This window comes from Paroedura picta, chromosome 2 (genome assembly GCF_049243985.1).
Source record: "Paroedura picta isolate Pp20150507F chromosome 2, Ppicta_v3.0, whole genome shotgun sequence".
Classification (NCBI taxonomy): Eukaryota; Metazoa; Chordata; class Lepidosauria; order Squamata; family Gekkonidae; genus Paroedura; species Paroedura picta.
The window spans coordinates 184862033-184882049 of record NC_135370.1 but is presented as its reverse complement, the minus strand read 5'-3'; the positions used below and the strand labels follow the sequence as shown (position 1 = coordinate 184882049).

At 55.3% G+C, this 20017-nt stretch overlaps 1 protein-coding gene across 2 annotated transcripts in view; it reads left to right on the top strand.

Annotated features, from left to right (window-relative positions):
- TOGARAM1 (TOG array regulator of axonemal microtubules 1) overlaps positions 1-20017 on the top strand; it is a 49129-nt gene that overhangs the window by 2870 nt on the left and 26242 nt on the right. For both annotated transcript variants that reach the window (XR_013228626.1, XM_077324151.1), the window contains exons 2-7: positions 4628-4679; positions 9157-9282; positions 10230-10532; positions 13125-13396; positions 18169-18401; positions 19245-19342. Coding sequence is in view for 1 of the 2 variants with exons in the window: in XM_077324151.1 (XP_077180266.1) it covers positions 4628-4679; positions 9157-9282; positions 10230-10532; positions 13125-13396; positions 18169-18401; positions 19245-19342 (1084 nt within the window). In the remaining variant the exon portion in view is untranslated. The remainder of the gene's footprint in view (positions 1-4627; positions 4680-9156; positions 9283-10229; positions 10533-13124; positions 13397-18168; positions 18402-19244; positions 19343-20017) is intronic.

Here is a 20017-nt window from a genome sequence, read left to right as displayed (position 1 = left end):
CGTTGGGGTGATTCTCTGGTCATGTCCGTTTTTCTCACCATAGGAAACAGTGGGGTTGGGCGGGGGCATCCTCTTTGGGTGCCCAGAGAATTGGTTCCCCTGGTCCAATCATTTTTGGAACTTTCTTTTGAGAAGGGGCTCCAGCAGCAACACTGCACTTTTGGTGCCCCTACCTCCAATCCTCACTCTCTCAGACCACGGAACAGACAACAAGGCAACATTTCCCACTGACTTTAATGGCTACAGAGGTTATAATGGTGCCGAATGGATTTGACCCAACCTGAATAATTGATTACTGAATTAATGTGATTTGGCCAAATCTGAAGATTTCCCCCCTGTGCGGACCTCTGTTTGTGTGTGGGTGTTAGTAGCTGAAAAAAGAGTGGGGGTAGGCTGGTTGTGGGGCTCTACTGAAGGCCGTGCCCATCCTCCTCTCACAGCTTGCCTTGGTCACAACAAAAACTGCCGTGTTCTTGTAGCTCTGATGTCGCTCAAAACACCCCTGCTGGAACAGAGCAAAGCTCCATCTAGTGCAGAATTCTCCAGGGGTATGAAGGCAGCAGACCGTCTCTCCTGCTCCCTGGTCTCAAGCTCCTGCCCCTCAGAGACTCCCTGGTCTTTTTCAGCCATCCTGGAGCTTCTGGACTGGGTGACATTAAAAGACAGTCTCCATCAGTCCATCTGGTTTCTTTGCCCTGTCTCATACAGTTGCCAACCAGTTCTTCTGGACAGACAACAACAGGTCACAGAAGCCAAGGCCTTCATGAGAATACCAGAAGAGCCCTGCTGGATCAGACCAGTGAGGGACCATCTATCCCAGCCTCCTGTCTCACACAGGGGCCAACAACAGGGCATAGAAGCCAAGCCTGATGTTGCCTCTTGGGATTCTGAGGGTTGATTGCCTCTGATCATGAAGGTCCCATTCAGTCCCTATGACTGGTGGACCTTGATAGACTTATTCTACACAAATCTGCGTAATCCCCTTTGAGAGGTTCTTATTCCTGCGGCCATCACTACATCCTCTGGGAGAGAACGTCACATTTTAATACCTCCTTGTAAAAAAAAGTATCTTCTTTTGTCTCTCCTGACAAAAGCTTCATCAGATGTCCTCAAGTTCTGGACGAGGGAGAAAAAAATTTGTCTTTGCATTTAATGCATAGCTTTATAAAACTCTTGTCATATCTCCCTCCAGTGTCATGTTCCCAGAGTGGCCGACCAGCAGCTTTATCTTCTCATTTTAGTTATGATCGCATGTTTAGCCTGCCCTTCCCCGAAGGCTCAGCTCCTAGAAAGCCCACAAGCAGGAAGACCCAATAGCATCCTCCAATCGGTAATCCCCAGGGGCTGGCACAAAGAGGCAAATGCCCCCTGTCCCTGGAGGCCATCCTCCATGTTGCTTTCATGTGCAGGAATTAGTCCCTGGCACCCCCAGTTAGAAAGGTCTGGCTGGGTGTTGATATGAAAGATATGGGAGGGATCCCCAGGGCAATCTAGTCCAACCCCCTGCACAATGCAGGACACCCACAACTAGGGTTGTACACTGTGGCTTGATTCGGCCGCCTTGGTGATCACTGAAGCCCGAAGCGGCACCTAGGAGGCCAGTGGCGCGGAGAGGAGGGGTAGCGGTGGTGTGCCAGCCGGCGGCCACACGCAGGGTCAGAACTCTGTGCTTGTGTGCGGCCGCTGGCTGCCACTTCACTACTCCTCCTCCTCTCTGCAGAGCTGGCGGCCTCGGGCTTTGGTGATCACAGAGGCGGCTGAACTGAGCCAAAGCACATACCCCTCCTCACAACTACCTGTCTATCCACGGTGAGCCCAATTTCATGCCCAAATGATCCCCTCCCCCACCCAAAATCCCCAGAATCCAGCCTGGCCTGGAGGAAATGCACCTCTCATAGCAACTTTGATGGACCAAGGGCCTGATCCAGTATAAGGTGGCTTTTTGTGTTTGCTTCAGAATCCCATTTACGCAGTTTGACACTTTGGGTGTGACACTATTGTAGCGTATATTCCTCTTACCTCCTTTTGTTGCTGGAGTGTGTTTCAAGGGTGTGTAAGGAAGAAATGCTGTAGAAAGAAAGGCAGCAGCACTCTTGAAAAACTGCCTTTTGTTGTATTTTACCAGAATTTGTATTGTATCTTGACAGGCTAGAAAACTGGCCTAAAATGAATTTCAGTAGTGACAAATGTAAAGTTCTGCATTTAGGTAGGGAAAATCGCATGCATCACTATAGGATGGGGGAGACTTGTCTTGGCAGTCGTACGCGTGAAAAGGATCTGGGGGTCTTAGTGGGCGAGACACAGTGTGGGCGAGACACAGTCCGCAGTGTGATTCAGTGGCTAAAAAGGCAAATGGGATGTTGGCCCATATTGAAAGAAGTATACTGTCCAGATCACGGGAGGTGATGTTACCGCTTTACTCCGCTCTGGTTAGACCTCACTTGGAGTCCTGTGTTCAGGTTTGGGCACCACAACTGAAGATGTAGAGAAACTGGAGCGTGTCCAGAGGAGGGCAACAAAGATGGCGAGGGGTTTGGAGACCAAGTCGTATGAAGAAAGGTTGGGGGAGCTTGGTCTGTTTAGCCTGGAGAGGGCACGACTAAGAGGTGATATGGTAACCATCTGCAAATACTTGACAGGCTGTCATATAGAACAGGGGTAGTCAAGCTGTGGGCCTCCAGTTGTTCATGGACTACAATTCCCATGAGACCCTGCCAGCATTTGCTGGCAGGGGTTCATGGGAATTGTAGTCCATGGACATCTGGAGGACCACAGGTTGACTACCCCTGATATAGAAGATGGAGCAGAGTTGTTTTTTGTTGCTCCAGAGTGTTAGGCCAGAACCAATGGGTTGAAATTAATTCAGGAGATTTTTGGTTAAACATCTGGAAGAAGTTACTGACCTCAGTGGAACAGGCTTCCTCGGGAGGTGGTGGGTTCTCCTTCTTTGGAAGTTTTTAAACAGAGGCCGGAGAGCCATTTGGCAGACATCCTAATCCTGTGAATTTCGGCAGATTGTGGGTGGGAGGGCAGAAGGGATTAGGTTGGCGCTTGGCTTTGTGGCCATTTCCTGCATTCTGCAGGGGGTTGGACTAGATGACCCTGGAAGTCCCTTACCACTCTACGAATCTGTGATTCTCATTATGATAGCGAGGTTTTTAAAAAATTATTTTATTTTGTTGTGCATCATCCTCAGCATGTTGTAGTTTAGGGGTTGTAAGGTCCCCCTAGATCCAGGGGGGCAGTGAGGAATTTTGGGGCAGCAGGGAGGCAGCAGTCACTTCCTGCTGTGGCTGTTTTCCTAGCGGGAGACGTTGCCAGGCGGCTTGCCCTTACCGGCCTCTGAGTAGTAGCGACCCAGGACTTCCTTGGAGGTCTCCCATCCCAGTGCTGACCAGGCCCAACCCTGCTTAGCTTTCTGAAGGTGGGCTGGAGGGGATCATTTTGCTGCTGAGCTCCCTCCCCTCCTCAGACATTGTCCTTCCTAGGCTTGACCCCAAATCCCCAGGAATTTCTTAACCCAGAGTTGGCAGCCTTTCCCCCAAAGTCTTCATCTTTGGGAAGATGGAAAAGCCTTTTCCGCTTGCTTGCTGCTGGCCATGAGATGTCCTGTGGCTTGCTTCTTTCTCTTTCATTCCCCGTCTGCCTTTCTCCCAGTGGGGAAACGAAGCGGCTTTTACAAATCCCCTGACCATGCTTGAGAATGAGTTGCAGCCTGCTGACCCTTCCTGCACGCATGCCACAGGCATCTTCTTTCAGGGTGGGCAAATGCTGGCATGGGACTGTAATCCCTGGACATTGGGGAGCCACTGTTTGGGCCACTGTAAAGTTTTGCGTAGAGGCATAAAAAATTTAAATGTGAGGGTGGAAAGATCTTCTGTAGCAAACAAAAGAGTGCTGTTTGGACAGAAATATTCTCTTAAAGTCACCGCAGGTAGAACTGTCCCCTATCCATCCCAGTTACTCAGTTGGGGAAACTGAGACACACTCGCTCCCCCCCTTTCCCCCCAACACACCCATTTCCCTGACTTTCCAGGTTTCTGCTGTCCAACAAGCCCTCCCCGCCCACGAAGAATAAATCTTAGCTGTTCCCTTGGATTTATGGATTAGCTTGATGTAATGCAAAGGAAGTCGTAAGGCTGGATGGTTCTCTCCGGGTCTGAAATTTTTCTGGAGCCACAGAGGAAACAGGTGTAATGATTAATTTTTGGTGCATTCCACTGAGTTGAGTTTGTTACAGATTAACACTCGGTGGGAAAAGGTATTTCTCAGCATGTTGTTGGCAGAATGAGGGTGATGCGGGGGGGGGGGGTTGGGAGGGAGCACTTGGGAGACCTTCTTTGTCTGATCCAGGGCAGACCTCCCCTTCCAGAGGTAATTGGCACACAGAGGTGGAGCTGGAGGGTAGAAAGTAGACAGTTCCCCTTTTATATACTTACTTAGAACGCGTAGGTGCTCTTTCTCCAGAGAACCACCTTGAGGCCTGCAGGTGGTGCCTGCATGCACAGGAGAATCTCAAAGGGGTCAAAATTGTCGCCTGGCAACTTTAACCGCCCACCCGAAGGCCAAGGGTGGGTGTGGATGGTGGCCACGTTTCAGCGTTTCCTCTTTTGTGCTCCTCTTGCAGTTCTCGCCATCGAAAGATTTCTTCCATTCTCCAAGACTGAGGCCTTCTCAGGGTAAGCCGGTGGGGCGCAAAGTGCAGAATGTGTGTGAGGTCCTTGGGTGCCCCGGGTCATGCTTTGGGGACAGAGTGGGATGCAACGCGGAGGAGACGGGACTGTCCTCTCCAAGGCCGCCTCTCACGGGGACAGGGGCTTGCTCTCACACTGTCTCCGGAGCACAGCCTTTCCCTTGCGGCCTCTGCCTGCAGGACTCTTGGCAATTTCACGGAGTCCCACAGGAATGGCTCATGCTGTCCTTGGCTCAGGCTGCTTCCTGCTGCTGTGTGGCAAGCAGAGTGGGTGAGGAAAGGGGGTGTGCCCCACCAGGTGCCAAGAGGAAGGAGAGCGAGCACCAGGACCGTCTATTCCAGGGGTAGTCAACCTGTGGTCCTCCAGATGTCCATGGACTACAATTCCCATGAGCCTCTGCCAGCAAATGCTGGCAGGGGCTCATGGGAATTGTAGTCCATGGACATCTGGAGGACCACAGGTTGACTGCCCCTGGTCTAGTCCACACCTCGCCTTTCTCCTGCCTGCTGCCCCGGGGTCCAGCCTCAGTCAGTCTGTTTCCTGCTGCCTGCTTCCTTCTGTAGGAGTCGGTCCAAAGGGGCTTGAATGGAACAGAAATCTGGGGGGGCTTGGGGTCCCCCTCGGCCTGCTAACAGGCTAGTGAGGTACTAAGTTCAAGCGGGGCAACAGTGTCATTTCTGTGGACCTCTGGCTGTGCAGGTGGCAAAGGGCTCCCCAGTCTTGGCAACTGAACCCCAAACCGCGCCCCCCCCCCCCTTGCCCTGCCCGAGAGGACATTTCTTAAAGTGGTCGTTTCCCTTTCTGAACATTCCAAGAATGACCACAGGCTCAGAAAGCTTCTGCAGGAGAGTTTCTGAGTCCAGAGTGACGTTTGGGTTTTTTTTTGTCTCCCTGACACTTTTGTCTTTCTCGTTCGTGTCACCTGGGAGGAAAAAAGAACAAAACCTCTTAATGTTCCAGTAGCAACTGCAGCATAATAAAAGAACAATAATTGATTACTCTCAAGTCGGCAGTGGCTAATGGTGACTCCTTGTGGGATTTTGAAGGGAAGAGGCTTTCAGTTTGCCATGAGCCTGGGTTCCCTTGCTGGTCTCCTGTCCGGTTACTAGCCAGGTTTGGCCCTGGTTCGCTTCCTCAGACTTGTGCTAGTGTGGGTTAAAAGGCAGGTGTTTTTCTAGGGGCTTAATTTTAAAATCTGGGCCCGGAATTGGCCTTCCTGTTTAGCCTCCTTGGTTGTTGACTGAGAGAACGCTCAGTGGGAATGCACATTTTCTTCACTGGCCTGGAATGTCACAAGCGTCTCTGTGCTCTGTCCCTGGGGATCTCGCCTCTCATGCCGTGAAGGGCATCGTGAAGGGCATCGGGCAGCTCAGATCCATCGCCCTCACCTCCCTCGCGGAGGCTGCTCTGGATGCTCCTCCACTCAAAGGTGGACTCAGCTCCTGACCGCTATGGCCTGGCTCCGGTCGCCTGGGCTGCCCAGTTTAGGGGGAGGAAGTTCAGCTGCCCATGAACCGAGAAGGGCTGCAGCCTGTGTGGGGTCTGGCCTGCATGGATCCTCAGCTGCCTTTTCTAGGCGTTTCTCCCGGAGCAAACACTCACCCGTTCGTCCTGCTTCCAAGAGGAGCCAGCTGGGGTTGCTGCACAGACCCCACCACACGCAAGAATGCAGCAGGCCTGGCCAGGGAAATGGGCCAAACTTTTTAATCCTTCCGCACAAAACCGTCGGGAGTCTTTGCATGCTCCTCAGAAATGAGATGGAGCTGCCAAATGACGGAGAAGGGGGGAAGGGGGCAGAGCTGGCTGCTTTAATGGGGCTCCTCTGTGCAGGAATCCGCGCTGTGGTTGTCATAGAAACCAGGCAAGGGGGCCCTTTCTGGAAAAGTGTTGGATTCTTGATGACCCAAGCAAAGGGGAGTAGTACCAATACAGATGCTTTGCTTCCCCCCCCCAAAAAATCTAATCTAGGGCAGTTCTCTCAGAGCTCTCTCAGCCTCACCTCCCTCACAGGGCGTCTGTTATGTGGAGGGTAAGGGAAGGGGATTGTCTAGCCTCTTTGAGACTCTTATGGGCAGTGAAAACCGGAGTATAAAAACCAACTCTTCTTCTTCAACTAGATGTCTTTGCTGGTAGCTTTCCTGTTTTAATTTGAGTGCTTGCTGCTCTGTGCTTTCTATAACTGTCACAGGATGATGAGTAAGAGAGACAAATGCAGTTGGAAGGGGGTTGAGAGGCTTAGAGCAGGGGCCTTTTTGAGCCTGTGGACTCCTAGAATCATACAGGCGGGAGGGACCTCCGTGTTCATCTAGTCCAACCCCCTGCAGCTGTCAGGAAATTCACAACTACCTGCTCACCCACAAGTGGCCCCAATTCCATGCCCAGATGATGCCCCCTCCCCCAAAAACCAGCCTGGCCTCGAAGAAATTCACTCCCTGACCTCAAAGGGGTGATTGGCATTTCCCTGGGCGTGCCACAGAGCCAGGCACCCACAACATCCCCTCAGCCCACCCACTCCCCATTCGCAGAATCGTCATTCCTGTCCCATGGCTACCCAGGCCACAAAGCAGGGGAGACCGCCACCTCCTGAGGAAGCCGCTCCCACTGAGGAACCCTTGGAATTCGCACATGCTGTGGCTGGCAGAGGCCGAGGTAGCCCCCCCAAATGGCCACCACGGGTCACCCTAAGATTCTCATGCTGTGAGGGCAGCTGCCGTCCAGCCAGCATTTTCAACCAGTCAGATCTCCAGAGCTGCACCTGGCTCTTCCCCCCTTCTAACAAGACTTAGTGGGCACCAGGAAAGGTGCTGGCAGGCACTCGTGGGCACCACGCTGGGGACCCCTGGCTTAGAGCAGGGGTAGTCAAACTGCGGCCCTCCAGATGTCCATGGACTACAATTCCCAAGAGCCCCCTGGCAGCGAATGCTGGCAGGGGGCTCCTGGGAATTGTAGTCCATGGACATCTGGAGGGCCGCAGTTTGACTACCCCTGGCTTAGAGACTGAGCCGGTTCCTGCATTGCAGGTTCCTGCATTCCATCCAGAGAACATAGAATCATAGACTCCTAGAGTCATAGAGTTGGAAGGGGCCATACAGGCCATCTAGTCCAACCCCCTGCCCCATTTAGAGTCACTTCCGTAATAAAGCTTTGTGAGGTCTGTTCTCTCCAGTGGGGAATGGGGCTGCCTCCGGTCCTCCTCACTTCCCTCCTTCCGCTCGGAAGAAGGTGGAGCCCAGTTTTAAAGTCCTGGGCGAGAGGGGGTGGGCTCTCCTTGGGAGGTGTGGTTGCAGATGTTGGGTAAGGCAGACCAGCATGGCTCCCCCGAAAACGATCTGCCCCTTGAGATCCTTTAGGGAACGGATCGTGGTTCAGTGGTGGAGCATCTCTTTTCCAGGCAAAAGGTCCCAGCTTCAGTCCTTGGCAGTTGATAATGTTGGCGGTAGATTGTATGAAGGCGCTTGGTTTGAAACCTCCCAGCATTGTGGGGTTGGCTGTGCTCCACAGACAGCCGCTGGGTGGTTGTGCTCACTCGCAGTTCTCCAAATTCCACAGGCAAGGCAATGCCCCCCCACCCCCTGCAGTACACAATACTGGCCTTGCTATACCCGATGTCTGACTTTGTTCATATGAAGATGTCAAGAATTGGGGTGGGGTGTTTCTGCATACACTTTCATAGGATCAGCCTCCAGCATCCAGGAGAAGGATCTGTCCAGCCGCTGCTTGAAGACGGCCAGTGAGGGGGAGCTCCCCACCTCCTTAGGCAGCCCCTTCCACTGCTGAACTAGACTCCTAGAATCCTAGTCCACCCCCTGCTCAGTGCAGGATCAGCTTCCAGCATCCATGAGCCACAGGCCTCTCTATCCTTGGTTAATCCTACATGGTATTTGATGCCAATGTGAGGGGATGTGGTGGGTCATGTGGGGAGTGCATGTTACTGGTGGTGCACAGGAGGCTGATAAAGTCATTCGTGCAGAATTTAGACCCATCAGCACATTTTGGAAAGGGCTCTGAAACTCAGTGGCTTCTAAAAGAAAACCTTTCTCTTGCTGTAATGAATAACCAGCCTTAATCCTTCCTGCCCCCCCCCCCCCCGTGGCTCATGAAAAGGCTCGTGGGAAGGCCGGGGCAAGCCTGGGCATGCTGCCTTTCCTTCTGTTGGCACAGCCTCCGACTCGCTTAGTGGCCTGCCTCGTTCGGCAGACGGTCTGTGGTGCCCTTTGTAGTGAAAGAGTCTCTGGTTCCCTTGAGTTCTGCATGTTTCTGAAACCTTCTGCTTCAATCTGTATCTTCCTCTGTTGTCATCCGTTTGATTAGACCAGGAGGCCTTTCTGGGCAGCTCCCGTGCAGAATCCCTTGGGCAGAGCTGGGTGCCTCTTCTTCGTCCCTTAATGGACCCGTCAGGAATCTGTGGCTGCCAGCAGCGCCCGGCCGCTTGCTTGACGGGCCCTTCCTTTGTCCTTGACAGGGGCGATGGCCTCTCAGCAGCCTCCGCTGTCGGGCAAACCCGGGCTGCTCAGCCTGCGCGGGAAGAGCGGGAGCGTGGACTCCGACTTGCAGTTTCTCGGGCTGAGTCACCCCCGGCATGAGACAGGTACCTGGAGAACTGCTGCCTGCGGGATCTCTGCACCCGCGGGGCCTCTGCCAGGAGGCGTGGCACACTTTGTGTGTGTGTGTGTGTGGGGGGGGGCTCTGCTGGCAGAGGAAGCTGGAAGGAGCTGACCAGGGTGGGGCCAGCCTGAAAGGGGGGGGGGGGGGCTCTGACCAGCGCTGGTGGCTTTGGAAGTTCTCCTGCAGAATGCTTCCCTGTTCTGCAGTCAGAGCCTCCCTAGATGGGGCTTCTGCAAAGTGCAATTATAGAGAAGAACAGGAACTGTGGTTCCTAAAGGCAGAGTGCTGCGCAGGGAAACGGACCCAAGGTCAAGCCTTCATTTCCAGACATTGATGGGCTCCCCTCCCTGTCCTCTTCAAGAGCATGTGCAGGTGCTCACCTCCTCCCTCCCTCCCTCCCTCCCTCCCTTGGAGAGGCGCTTGCAGGTGAGGGAGCTCTGTCACCCCCCAGTGGTGCAGCAGGGACAGATCCCGGGATCAGGGACCATTTGCTGGCTTCCCTCTGGCTGTGGCTGAAGACATAGGAAGCGCCTCGATACCTTCCTGTAGCCAGAACTGGAGCCCTTGCCTCTCAGCCCGCTTGGCTGTCTGCAGGGCCTCAGGCAGAGAACGGCCTTTCCCATCCTGTGCTGGATGGAACTGGAGCCAGGGGCTCTGCTGCTGAGCAGCGCCCCTTCCCTGTCGGGCTGTCCCAGGGATTCTAGCTCCCTGTGTTTTTAAAGGCCAATTGGAAACCCAGAGCCGCCTGCTTCCCCTGTGGCTTTCTTTGGTTCCTTACCTTGTTTCAGAGAAGAAATGGGAAAGAGCCTGTGGGCTCAGGCAGGTTGGGTGGCCCCGTCCGGCAGCCTCGCTGGCCCAGGGGTCGGGAGCTTCTTGCCTGGCTTGGTTGCCCCCGTTGAATTTACTGTCTGCTCTGCCTTCCTCCCTCAGACGCCATCCGCGCCAGCCTCAGTTTCCCCAGCAAGCCCCTGCGGACCTTCTGCAGCCCCCCTGAGCCCACTCGGCCTCCCCTGGGCTCCCACACCACCCCGGGGGCGTTCATCCTTCCGTCCTACCCCTTCTCCTCGCCCAGCCACAGCCCGAAGCACGCCTCCGCGCCGGCGGATCCGCTGAAGAAGTCCCCCGCGCACGGGGTCAGCTTCTCCAACTCCTGGCCCCTGAAGAGCTTCGAGGGCCTTCCGAAACCGACCGCCCAGAAGAGGTTCTCCGGCCCGGGGGCAGGAGGGGGCCCAGGTGAGAGCAGCCTTGTGCGGGCTCCAGTGTGCCAGGGGGGGGGTGGAGAAGGAAGGTGGAGCCCTCCCCTGAGGCCAGGTCGGGCTGCATTCATGGAACCAGAACGGCTCAGTGGGGTTGCTCCCCTTCCGGTGCTGCAGGGAAGCCGAGAAGGAGGGGGGCTGCGGAAGAATAGCCGTGCCGCTCCCTCTGATTGGCCCTGGGGAGAGCGGAGCCCACCACGAGGCCAGAGCAGCCCCCTGAAGCCCCTGAGACCAGCCCAGCCCCTGAGACATGCCCCCCCCTGGTCTTTGGGGTTCTGCCCTGCCAGGCTGGACCCAGCCGCAGAACGGCTGGCCCCCGAAGGACTGCTGCAGCTTGCTTGCAGTTACGCCCTGGAGATCCTTGTGAGATCCGCCCGGCAGCTGCTTAGCGTTGCCGTCTCTGGGTTGGGAAATTACTGGAGAGGAAGACGGAGAAGGAGAGGAGGCGGCACAGTGGGGTCTCCTTCCACAGGGTCCATTTCTCCAGGGGAACTGATCTCTTTCGTATAGGGAGATCCCTAGACAGCACCTGGAGGATGGCAACTCTACAGTTGCTGCCAGATCTGTTCCACATAATATATTTCTGGGAAGGGCTTGGAGGAGGAGCCTGTCTCATGGCTTAAGTGCCACTCAGCGCTTAACACCCACTTAGGGCTGCTGTCCCGCCCCTGAGGGCCTCCTCCTCCAACCAGCTTGCCTGTTTGTCCAGCGGCCAGCCAATCACCTTCCTTCCCACTTCCCTGACTACTTCCTCCTCCTCCTGAGGCTCAGAGGCTGCAGATCCCTGCTGCATGAGAGCTGCCCCTGCCGGTGAGTTCCCTTTCCGGAGTCCTCCATCCTGCAGCCTTTCCAGGCTCTGGGAAGAGGGGGAGGCCATCTACAGAGTTCTTCCACCCCCCCACCCCCCCAATGTAGCACCCATTGTATTCCTGAATACAACGGGCTTGGCCCCTAGTAAAATGTATATTTTGACATTGGCATAGCCAATCAGGACGTTTTTTGGCCTGTCCCTTTTGCAAATGGCACCAGGAAAGGGTTGGCATGTGCCCTGGCGCCCACAGGCACCATGTTGGAGACCCCTGCCCTAATCCTCTCTAGGTTTCATAGAAGCTGTACTTTGGGCCTTGGTGGAGTGGGGTAGGGCGTGGCCTGGCGAGAGCAGAAAACGCCTCCTCTCCTCTGGCCTGCGGCCCCAGCACAGTCCGTGTCCGTGAGGCTGGCAGTCAGCCACGTGACCGACTCCTCCTGTTTCTCAGGGAATGCATTTTCTGGCCACAAGAATTTGGCTCCCGAGTCCTTTGAGCAGAGGCGCTCTGGCAGAACGAAATTTCTCACTCTCCTCTTTCCTGCTGTCGCCTAGAAGGCATCTCATGGGGGTGGGGCTCGGTAAAGGTGGCATGCAGCCTAGGGCAGAGTCCAGGGTCTGCGGCAGCCGGAGGGCATTGGTGGAAATCCGTGAGCAACATTCACACTTGTAGAGCGGGATGGAAACTTAGGATGTGGCCTAAACATCGTCTTAAGCCAAGCCAAGCTACTAGCGCCCTACTTGGCACCAGAGCACCTAGCCTCCTGCAGGCATTTGCCTGAGACCGACAACAGGTCCCCACTCAGACATCCTCTCCATGGCCTGAACCAGTCTGTCCTCGTTGGTTGGTTGGTTGGTTGGTTGGTTCTTTCTTTCTTTCCTTCTTTCCTTCTTTCTTTCTTTCTTTCTTTCCTTCTTTCCTTCTTTCTTTCTTTCTTTCTTTCCTTCTTTCTTTCCTTCTTTCTTTCCTTCTTTCTTTCCTTCTTTCTTTCCTTCTTTCTTTCCTTCTTTCTTTCCTTCTTTCTTTCCTTCTTTCTTTCCTTCTTTCTTTCCTTCTTTCTTTCCTTCCTTCTTTCCTTCTTTCCTTCTTTCCTTCTTTCCTTCCTTCCTTCCTTCCTTCCTTCCTTCCTTCTTTCCTTCCTTCCTTCTTTCCTTCTTTCCTTCTTTCCTTCTTTCCTTCTTTCCTTCTTTCCTTCTTTCCTTCTTTCCTTCTTTCCTTCTTTCCTTCTTTCCTTCTTTCCTTCTTTCCTTCTTTCCTTCTTTCCTTCTTTCCTTCTTTCCTTCTTTCCTTCTTTCCTTCTTTCCTTCTTTCCTTCTTTCCTTCTTTCCTTCTTTCCTTCTTTCCTTCTTTCCTTCTTTCCTTCTTTCCTTCTTTCCTTCTTTCCTTCTTTCCTTCTTTCCTTCTTTCCTTCTTTCCTTCTTTCCTTCTTTCCTTCTTTCCTTCTTTCCTTCTTTCTTTCTTTCTTTCTTTCTTTCTTTCTTTCTTTCTTTCTTTCTTTCTTTCTTTCTTTCTTTCTTTCTTCGACTTATAGCCCGCCACTCCCACAAGGCTTTGCTAAGGGGCCTTAGCTAAGTTCCGTTCCTGTAATATTGTTTAAGAAGATCTCTGTGTTATTTAGATTATTGTTGTTGCTGTATTTGTTTATGTTATATATTCATTTGTTCCATGTATCCCCCATGTTGTATGTAAACTGCCTTTGGAAGGGCGGTATAGAAATCAAATAAATAAATTAACTGCTCCCGTGCCTTTCCCTCCTCCCACAGAGGCCAAGCCCCAGGACACTCCCCCGATCCAGCTCAAACCCGCCTTTGTCAGGTCTCCGGCTTCACGGAAAGGCCTGAACGGAACCAAGCCGGTGCCTCCCATCCCCAGGGTGGTCAGCCCCTTGCCCGAGAGGACAGACCCCTACGCCATGGAGCACAAACCTGCAGAGCCAGCAGAAGACACCTGGCTGGACAACAGGGGCGGGAGACTGGCCATCGACCTCTCCCAGCTGGACATCCACGAGAAGGAGCTGGAGGAGGAAGAGGAGGAGGTGGGAGCCAAGGGCTTGGCGTCTTTATTGCTAAGAATCGGCAGATGACAAACTTGTGCTTCACTTGCAGGGAGTTTATGCCGCCAATTGTGCGGGAAGATCAAGGGGGGGGGGTGGAAGGATTACTGGGTTTAGGTCATTCAGAGGGGGTAGGGAGCTGTTTCAATGGGCAGGGGGACCCGTAATAATGGATTTAAAGGGAATTTTTTATCGGGGAAAACATTTTAACAGTAAGGGCTGTTCAGGGATGGAATCAATTGTCCAAGGATGCTGTAGTTTGCCTTATCCTTGGAGGAGCTTAAGCAGAGATTTGACTGATTATTTGCCGGGGATGCTTTAGGTCACCCTGCAGGGTGAAGTAGGTTTGAGATGGACAGTCTTTCGGCTCCATCAAACTTTTTAGTTCTGTGTTATGAATTGTCTACTGTGGTGACTGAGGGGAACCTCCACATTCAGAGGCACTAGTTCTCTGAACCTCAGTGCCAGGAGGCGACATTGGAGGAAGGCCTCGGCCTCTGTGCCCTGTTGTGGACTGACAGAAGAACTGGTTGGCCTCTTTGAGAGACAGGAGGCTGGACTGGATGGACCCCTGGTCTGACCCAGCAGGGCTCTCCTGATGTCCTTAGGAAGGCCTCGGCCTCTCTGCCCTGTTGCTGGCCCTCCAGAGGAACTGGCTGGCCCCTGTGTGAGGCAGGAGGCTGGACTGGATGGACCCCTGGTGTGACCCAGCAGGGCTCTCCTGATGTTCTTAGGAAGGCCTTGGCCTCTCTGCCCTGTTGCTGGCCCTCCAGAGGAACTGGCTGGCCCCTGTGTGAGACAGGAGGCTGGACTGGAGGGACCCCTGGTCTGACCCAGCAGGGCTCTTCTGGTGTCCTTAGGAAGGCCTCGGCCTCCCTGCCCTGTTGCTGGCCCTCCAGAGGAACTGGCTGGCCCATGTGTGAGACAGGAGGCTGGACTGGAGGGACCCCTGGTCTGACCCAGCAGGGCTCTTCTGGTGTCCTTAGGAAGGCCTCGGCCTCCCAGCCCTGTTGCTGGCCCTCCAGAGGAACTGGCTGGCCCCTGTGTGAGACAGGAGGCTGGACTGGATGGACCCCTGGTCTGACCCAGCAGGGCTCTTCTGGTGTCCTTAGGAAGGCCTCGGCCTCTCTGCCCTGTTGCTGGCCCTTCAGAGGAACCGGCTGGCCCATGTGTGAGACAGGAGGCTGGACTGGAGGGACCCCTGGTCTGACCCAGCAGGGCTCTTCTGGTGTCCTTAGGAAGGCCTCGGCCTCCCAGCCCTGTTGCTGGCCCTCCAGAGGAACTGGCTGGCCCCTGTGTGAGACAGGAGGCTGGACTGGATGGACCCCTGGTCTGACCCAGCAGGGCTCTTCTGGTGTCCTTAGGAAGGCCTCGGCCTCTCTGCCCTGTTGCTGGCCCTTCAGAGGAACTGGCTGGCCCCTGTGTGAGACAGGAGGCTGGACTGGAGGGACCCCTGGTCTGACCCAGCAGGGCTCTCCTGATGTCCTTAGGAAGGCCTCGGCCTCTCTGCCCTGTTGCTGGCCCTCCAGAGGAACTGGCTGGCCCCTGAGTGAGACAGGAGGCTGGACTGGATGGACCCTGGTCTGACCCAGCAGGGCTCTCCTGGTGTCCTTAGGAAGGCCTTGGCAACTCTGCCCTGTTGCTGGCTCTCCAGAGGAACTGGCTGGCCACTGCATGAGGCAGGATGTTGGATTTTAGGTAGACCCCTGGTCTGACCCAGCAGGGCTCTTCTGAGGTTCTTAGGAAGGCCTCAGCTTCTCTGCCCTGTTGTTGGCCCTCCAGAGGAACTGGCTGGCCCCCGTGTGAGACAGGAGGCTGGACTGGAGGGACCTCTGGTCTGATCTGACCCAGCAGGTCTTCTGAGGTTCTTAGGAAGGCCTCGGCCTCCCTGCCCTGTTGCTGGCCCTCCAGAGGATCTGGCTGGCCCCTGTGTGAGACAGGAGGCTGGGCTGGATGGACCCCTGGTCTGACCCAACAGGGCTCTCCTGATGTCCTTAGGAAGGCCTCGGCCTCACTGCCCTGTTGCTGGCCCTCCAGAGGAACTGGCTAGCCCCTGTGTGAGACAGGAGGCTGGACTGGATGGACCCCTGGTCTGACCCAGCAGGGCTCTTCTGATGTCCTTAGGAAGGCCTCGGCCTCTCTGCCCTGTTGCTGGCCCTCCAGAGGAACTGGCTGCCCTCTGTGTGAGACAGGAGGCTGGACTGGATGGACCCCTGGTCTGACCCAGCAGGGCTCTCCTGATGTACTTAGGAAGGCCTCGGCCTCTCTGCCCTGTTGCTGGCCCTCCAGAGGAACTGGCTGGCCCCTGTGTGATACAGGAGGATGGACTGGAGGGACCCCTGGTCTGATCCAGCAGGGCTCTTCTGATGTCCTTAGGAAGGCCTCGGCCTCTCTGCCCTGTTGCTGGCCCTCCAGAGGAACTGGCTGGCCCCTGTGTGAGACAGGAGGCTGGACTGGATGGGCCACTGGTCTGACCCAGCAGGGCTCTCCTGATGTCCTTATGAAGGCCTCGGCCTCTCTGCCCTGTTGCTGGCCCTCCAGAGGAACTGGCTGGCCCCTGTGTGAGACAGGAGGCTGGACTGGATGGACCCCTGGGCTCTCCCCTGTGTGAGACAGGAGGCTGGACTGGATGGACCCCTGGTCTGACCCAGCAGGGCTCTCCTGATGTCCTTAGGAAGGCCTCAGCCTCTCTGCCCTGTTGCTGGCCCTCCAGAGGAACTGGCTGGCCCCTGTGTGAGACAGGAGGCTGGACTGGATGGACCCCTGGTCTGACCCAGCAGGGCTCTTCTGATGTCCTTAGGAAGGCCTCGGCCTCTCTGCCCTGTTGCTGGCCCTCCAGAGGAACTGGCTGGCCCCTGTGTGAGACAGGAGGCTGGACTGGATGGACCCCTGGTCTGACCCAGCAGGGCTCTTCTGATGTCCTTAGGAAGGCCTCGGCCTCTCTGCCCTGTTGCTGGCCCTCCAGAGGAACTGGCTGGACCCTGTGTGAGACAGGAGGCTGGACTGGATGGACCCCTGGTCTGACCCAGCAGGGCTCTCCTGATGCTCTTAGGAAGGCCTCGGCCTCTCTGCCCTGTTGCTGGCCCTCCAGAGGAACTGGCTGGCCCCTGTGTGAGACAGGAGGCTGGACTGGATGGACCCCTGGTCTGACCCAGCAGGGCTCTCCTGATGCTCTTAGGAAGGCCTCGGCCTCTCTGCCCTGTTGCTGGCCCTCCAGAGGAACTGGCTGGCCCCTGTGTGAGACAGGAGGCTGGACTGGATGGACCCCTGGTCCGACCCAGCAGGGCTCTCCTGATGTCCTTAGGAAGGCCTTGGCCTCCCTGCCCTGTTGCTGGCCCTCCAGAGGAACTGGCTGGCCCCTGTGTGAGACAGGAGGCTGGACTGGATGGACCCCTGGTCCGACCCAGCAGGGCTCTCCTGATGCTCTTAGGAAGGCCTCGGCCTCTCTGCCCTGTTGCTGGCCCTCCAGAGGAACTGGCTGGCCCCTGTGTGAGGCAGGAGGCTGGACTGGATGGACCCCTGGTCCGACCCAGCAGGGCTCTCCTGATGTCCTTAGGAAGGCCTCGGCCTCTCTGCCCTGTTGCTGGCCCTCCAGAGGAACTGGCTGGCCCCTGTGTGAGACAGGAGGCTGGACTGGATGGACCCCTGGTCTGACCCAGCAGGGCTCTCCTGATGTCCTTAGGAAGGCCTCGGCCTCTCTGCCCTGTTGCTGGCCCTCCAGAGGAACTGGCTGGCCCCTGTGTGAGACAGGAGGCTGGACTGGAGGGACCCCTGGTCAGACCCAGCAGGGCTCTCCTGATGTCCGTAGGAAGGCCTCGGCCTCTCTGCCCTGTTGCTGGCCCTCCAGAGAAACTGGCTGGCCCCTGTGTGAGACAGGGGGCTGGACTGGATGGACCCCTGGTCTGACCCAGCAGGGCTCTCCTGATGTCCTTAAGAAGGCCTTGGCCTCTCTGCCCTGTTGTTGGCCCTCCAGAGGAACTGGCTGGCCCCTGTGTGAGACAGGAGGCTGGACTGGAGGGACCCCTGGTCTGACCCAGCAGGGCTCTCCTGATGTCCTTAGGAAGGCCTCGGCCTCTCTGCCCTGTTGCTGGCCCTGCAGAGGAACTGGCTGGCCCCTGTGTGAGACAGGAGGCTGGACTGGAGGGACCCCTGGTCTGACCCAGCAGGGCTCTCCTGATGTCCTTAGGAAGGCCTCGGCCTCTCTGCCCTGTTGCTGGCCCTCCAGAGGAACTGGCTGGCCCCTGTGTGAGACAAGAGGCTGGACTGGATGGGCCCTCCCTGGTTTCTTCCAGCAGGGCTCTTCTTATTCCTCTCTTCTCTGGAGGTCCCTTCCAACTCCATGATTCTGTGCTCCTTTGGATTAGTTGAAATTCTGTTTCATCTGGAGGATTGGCCACTTGGATTGAGAAGTGTGTGAACAGAAGCATCTCCTACTACAGTTTTTGGTATTGTTTTCTGAAAACCTCCCCAAAGGACATGTTTACTTTTGTGCCTGTTTTCTCTCACTGCCTGCTGCTTCGGCGCTGAATGTCCCCTTGTGGTGAATGCTGAGCCCAGTGGCACTGCAGGGACACCTGCTGGCAGAAAACAGTCATTACAGCATCACACCAACCAGGGCGTTTCCTTCCAAAAAAGATGCACGCTTCCAGTTGAGGCCGGGTCCTCTGGGGAAGGTTGCAGATGTCTGTGGGGTGAGCTCCGCCTTCCTTTTCTCTCCCGCAGTCTACAGTGTGTGTCTCTCCGCTTCCCTTTAGATGCAGAGCTCTCTCCGCTCTCTGCGTAACAGTGCCGCTAAGAAGAGGGCAAAGCTAAGGGGCAGCACTTCTGACCTCGGGAGCCCGGACTCTGTCCTGAAGCTAGACCTGACCTCCGAGTCCCCTTCTTGCTTGTCTTCCCCCAGCACCAGTTCCTATAGCGAAAGCGGGGTCTATAGCCAAGAATCGGTGACGTCCCCCCTCTCTGCAGAGCCTCAAGCACTGAGGACCATGTGAGTTTTGCTCCGGTCGAGGGTGGGCAGCACAGATATTTCACCGCCTGACATGGTGCGCCAGTTCGTGGGCATTCTTATGGTATCGGCCTGCCTGAGGAGGTCAGGAAGCCCTTCCCCTCCTCCTCATTTCACAGACTGGGCAAAACCGAAGTGTTAAAGGTTAGAAAAGAAATTAGAACTGGAGTGATAATTGTAGGTGCCACCTACTTTTATGGCCTCGTCTGTTTAAGAGCAGCGGCTTCTAATCTGGTGGGCTGGGTTTGATTCTCCGCTTTTCCCCTTCCACATGCAGCCAGCTGGGTGACCTTGGGCTAGTCACAGTCCTCTTAGACCTGTTCTCGCAGAGCAGTTCTGTCAGAGCTCTCTCAGCCCCACCTACCCCACAGGGACTCTGTTGTGGGGAGAGGAAGGGAAGGCGATTGGAAGCCATTTGGAGACTCCTTCGGGCAGTGAAAAGCAGGATATAAAGCCCAAGTCTTTATTTTTGTTGTTTGTAGCCCTCCTTTCTCACAGGGACTCAAGGCTGACTGCATAGGATAAAGCAGCACAGTCCATAGACTGGGACCATAGACATAGTCCATAGCTCACAACATTCTTCCCTATTTTATCTTTGAACCCACTCCGTGTGGTTGGCTGGACTGACAATATAGGACTGGGGCGTGTCTCCCAGCAAGCTGCGAGGGCAGAATTAGAATTCAGGTCTGGCCCTCTCAGCTCCTCAAACGCTAGCTCTCTTGAGAAATCAGTTCCGCTCAATGCTGGGGAAGCACATTTGGCGTTCCTCTCAACTCCCCTTCTGCGAGGGAGGAATATTTATGGACGTCTCTTCTGTGTTGACAGGTCAGATATTTTCCCTCTAGGAGGCAACACCTGGCCCACGAAACTCTCCCCAACGCGGCATCAAGGTCCCGTCCTCGTGGAACAGAGTCTTGGCTCAGGTACCGGATCGGTTGGCAAAGGAATCATGGAATCGGAATCCTAGAGTTGGAAGGGAACTCCAGGGTCATCTAGTCTAACCCCCTGCACAAGGGAGGACACTCCTGACTGGCCAGGGATTCTGGTGTTGTTGTTTTTTCGGGGGGGGGGGGTAGTGAACTGTAAATGAAATTGGGGTCACTGTGGTAGGCAGTTAGCTGTGAGTTCCCCACATTGAGCAAGGGGTTGGACTAGATGACCCTGGAGGTTTCTTCCAGTTCTATGATTCTATGAATCTGGAAGCCGAGTGGTCTCCGTTTTCTTCCGGGGCTGACGTAAGGGGCCTTCGATGGCAAAGGAATTCCTCCTCATGGAGTCCCTCTTAGTTCAGCTTCTTTGCACAGGGTTTTGTTCCTTACAAGATCTACTCACCGTTGTCCATTTGGAGCAGGCCTGATGCCTGGTACCTTTAGGGAAATTGGGGGGGGGGGGGGCATGATTGGTTGGCATTCTATTTCTCTCATCTTGTTATTCCCCAACAACGCAGGGCTTTTATTCTTGCCAGGTTTAACATCCTCCCATCAGCAGTTATTGGTGGGGAGATGTCAGAAGATCCCTTACATGCAGAGACACTGCCCATGGAAACAGGGTTCTATAAAAACCATACAGCACGTTTCTTTTTACTGCCCCATTCGGAC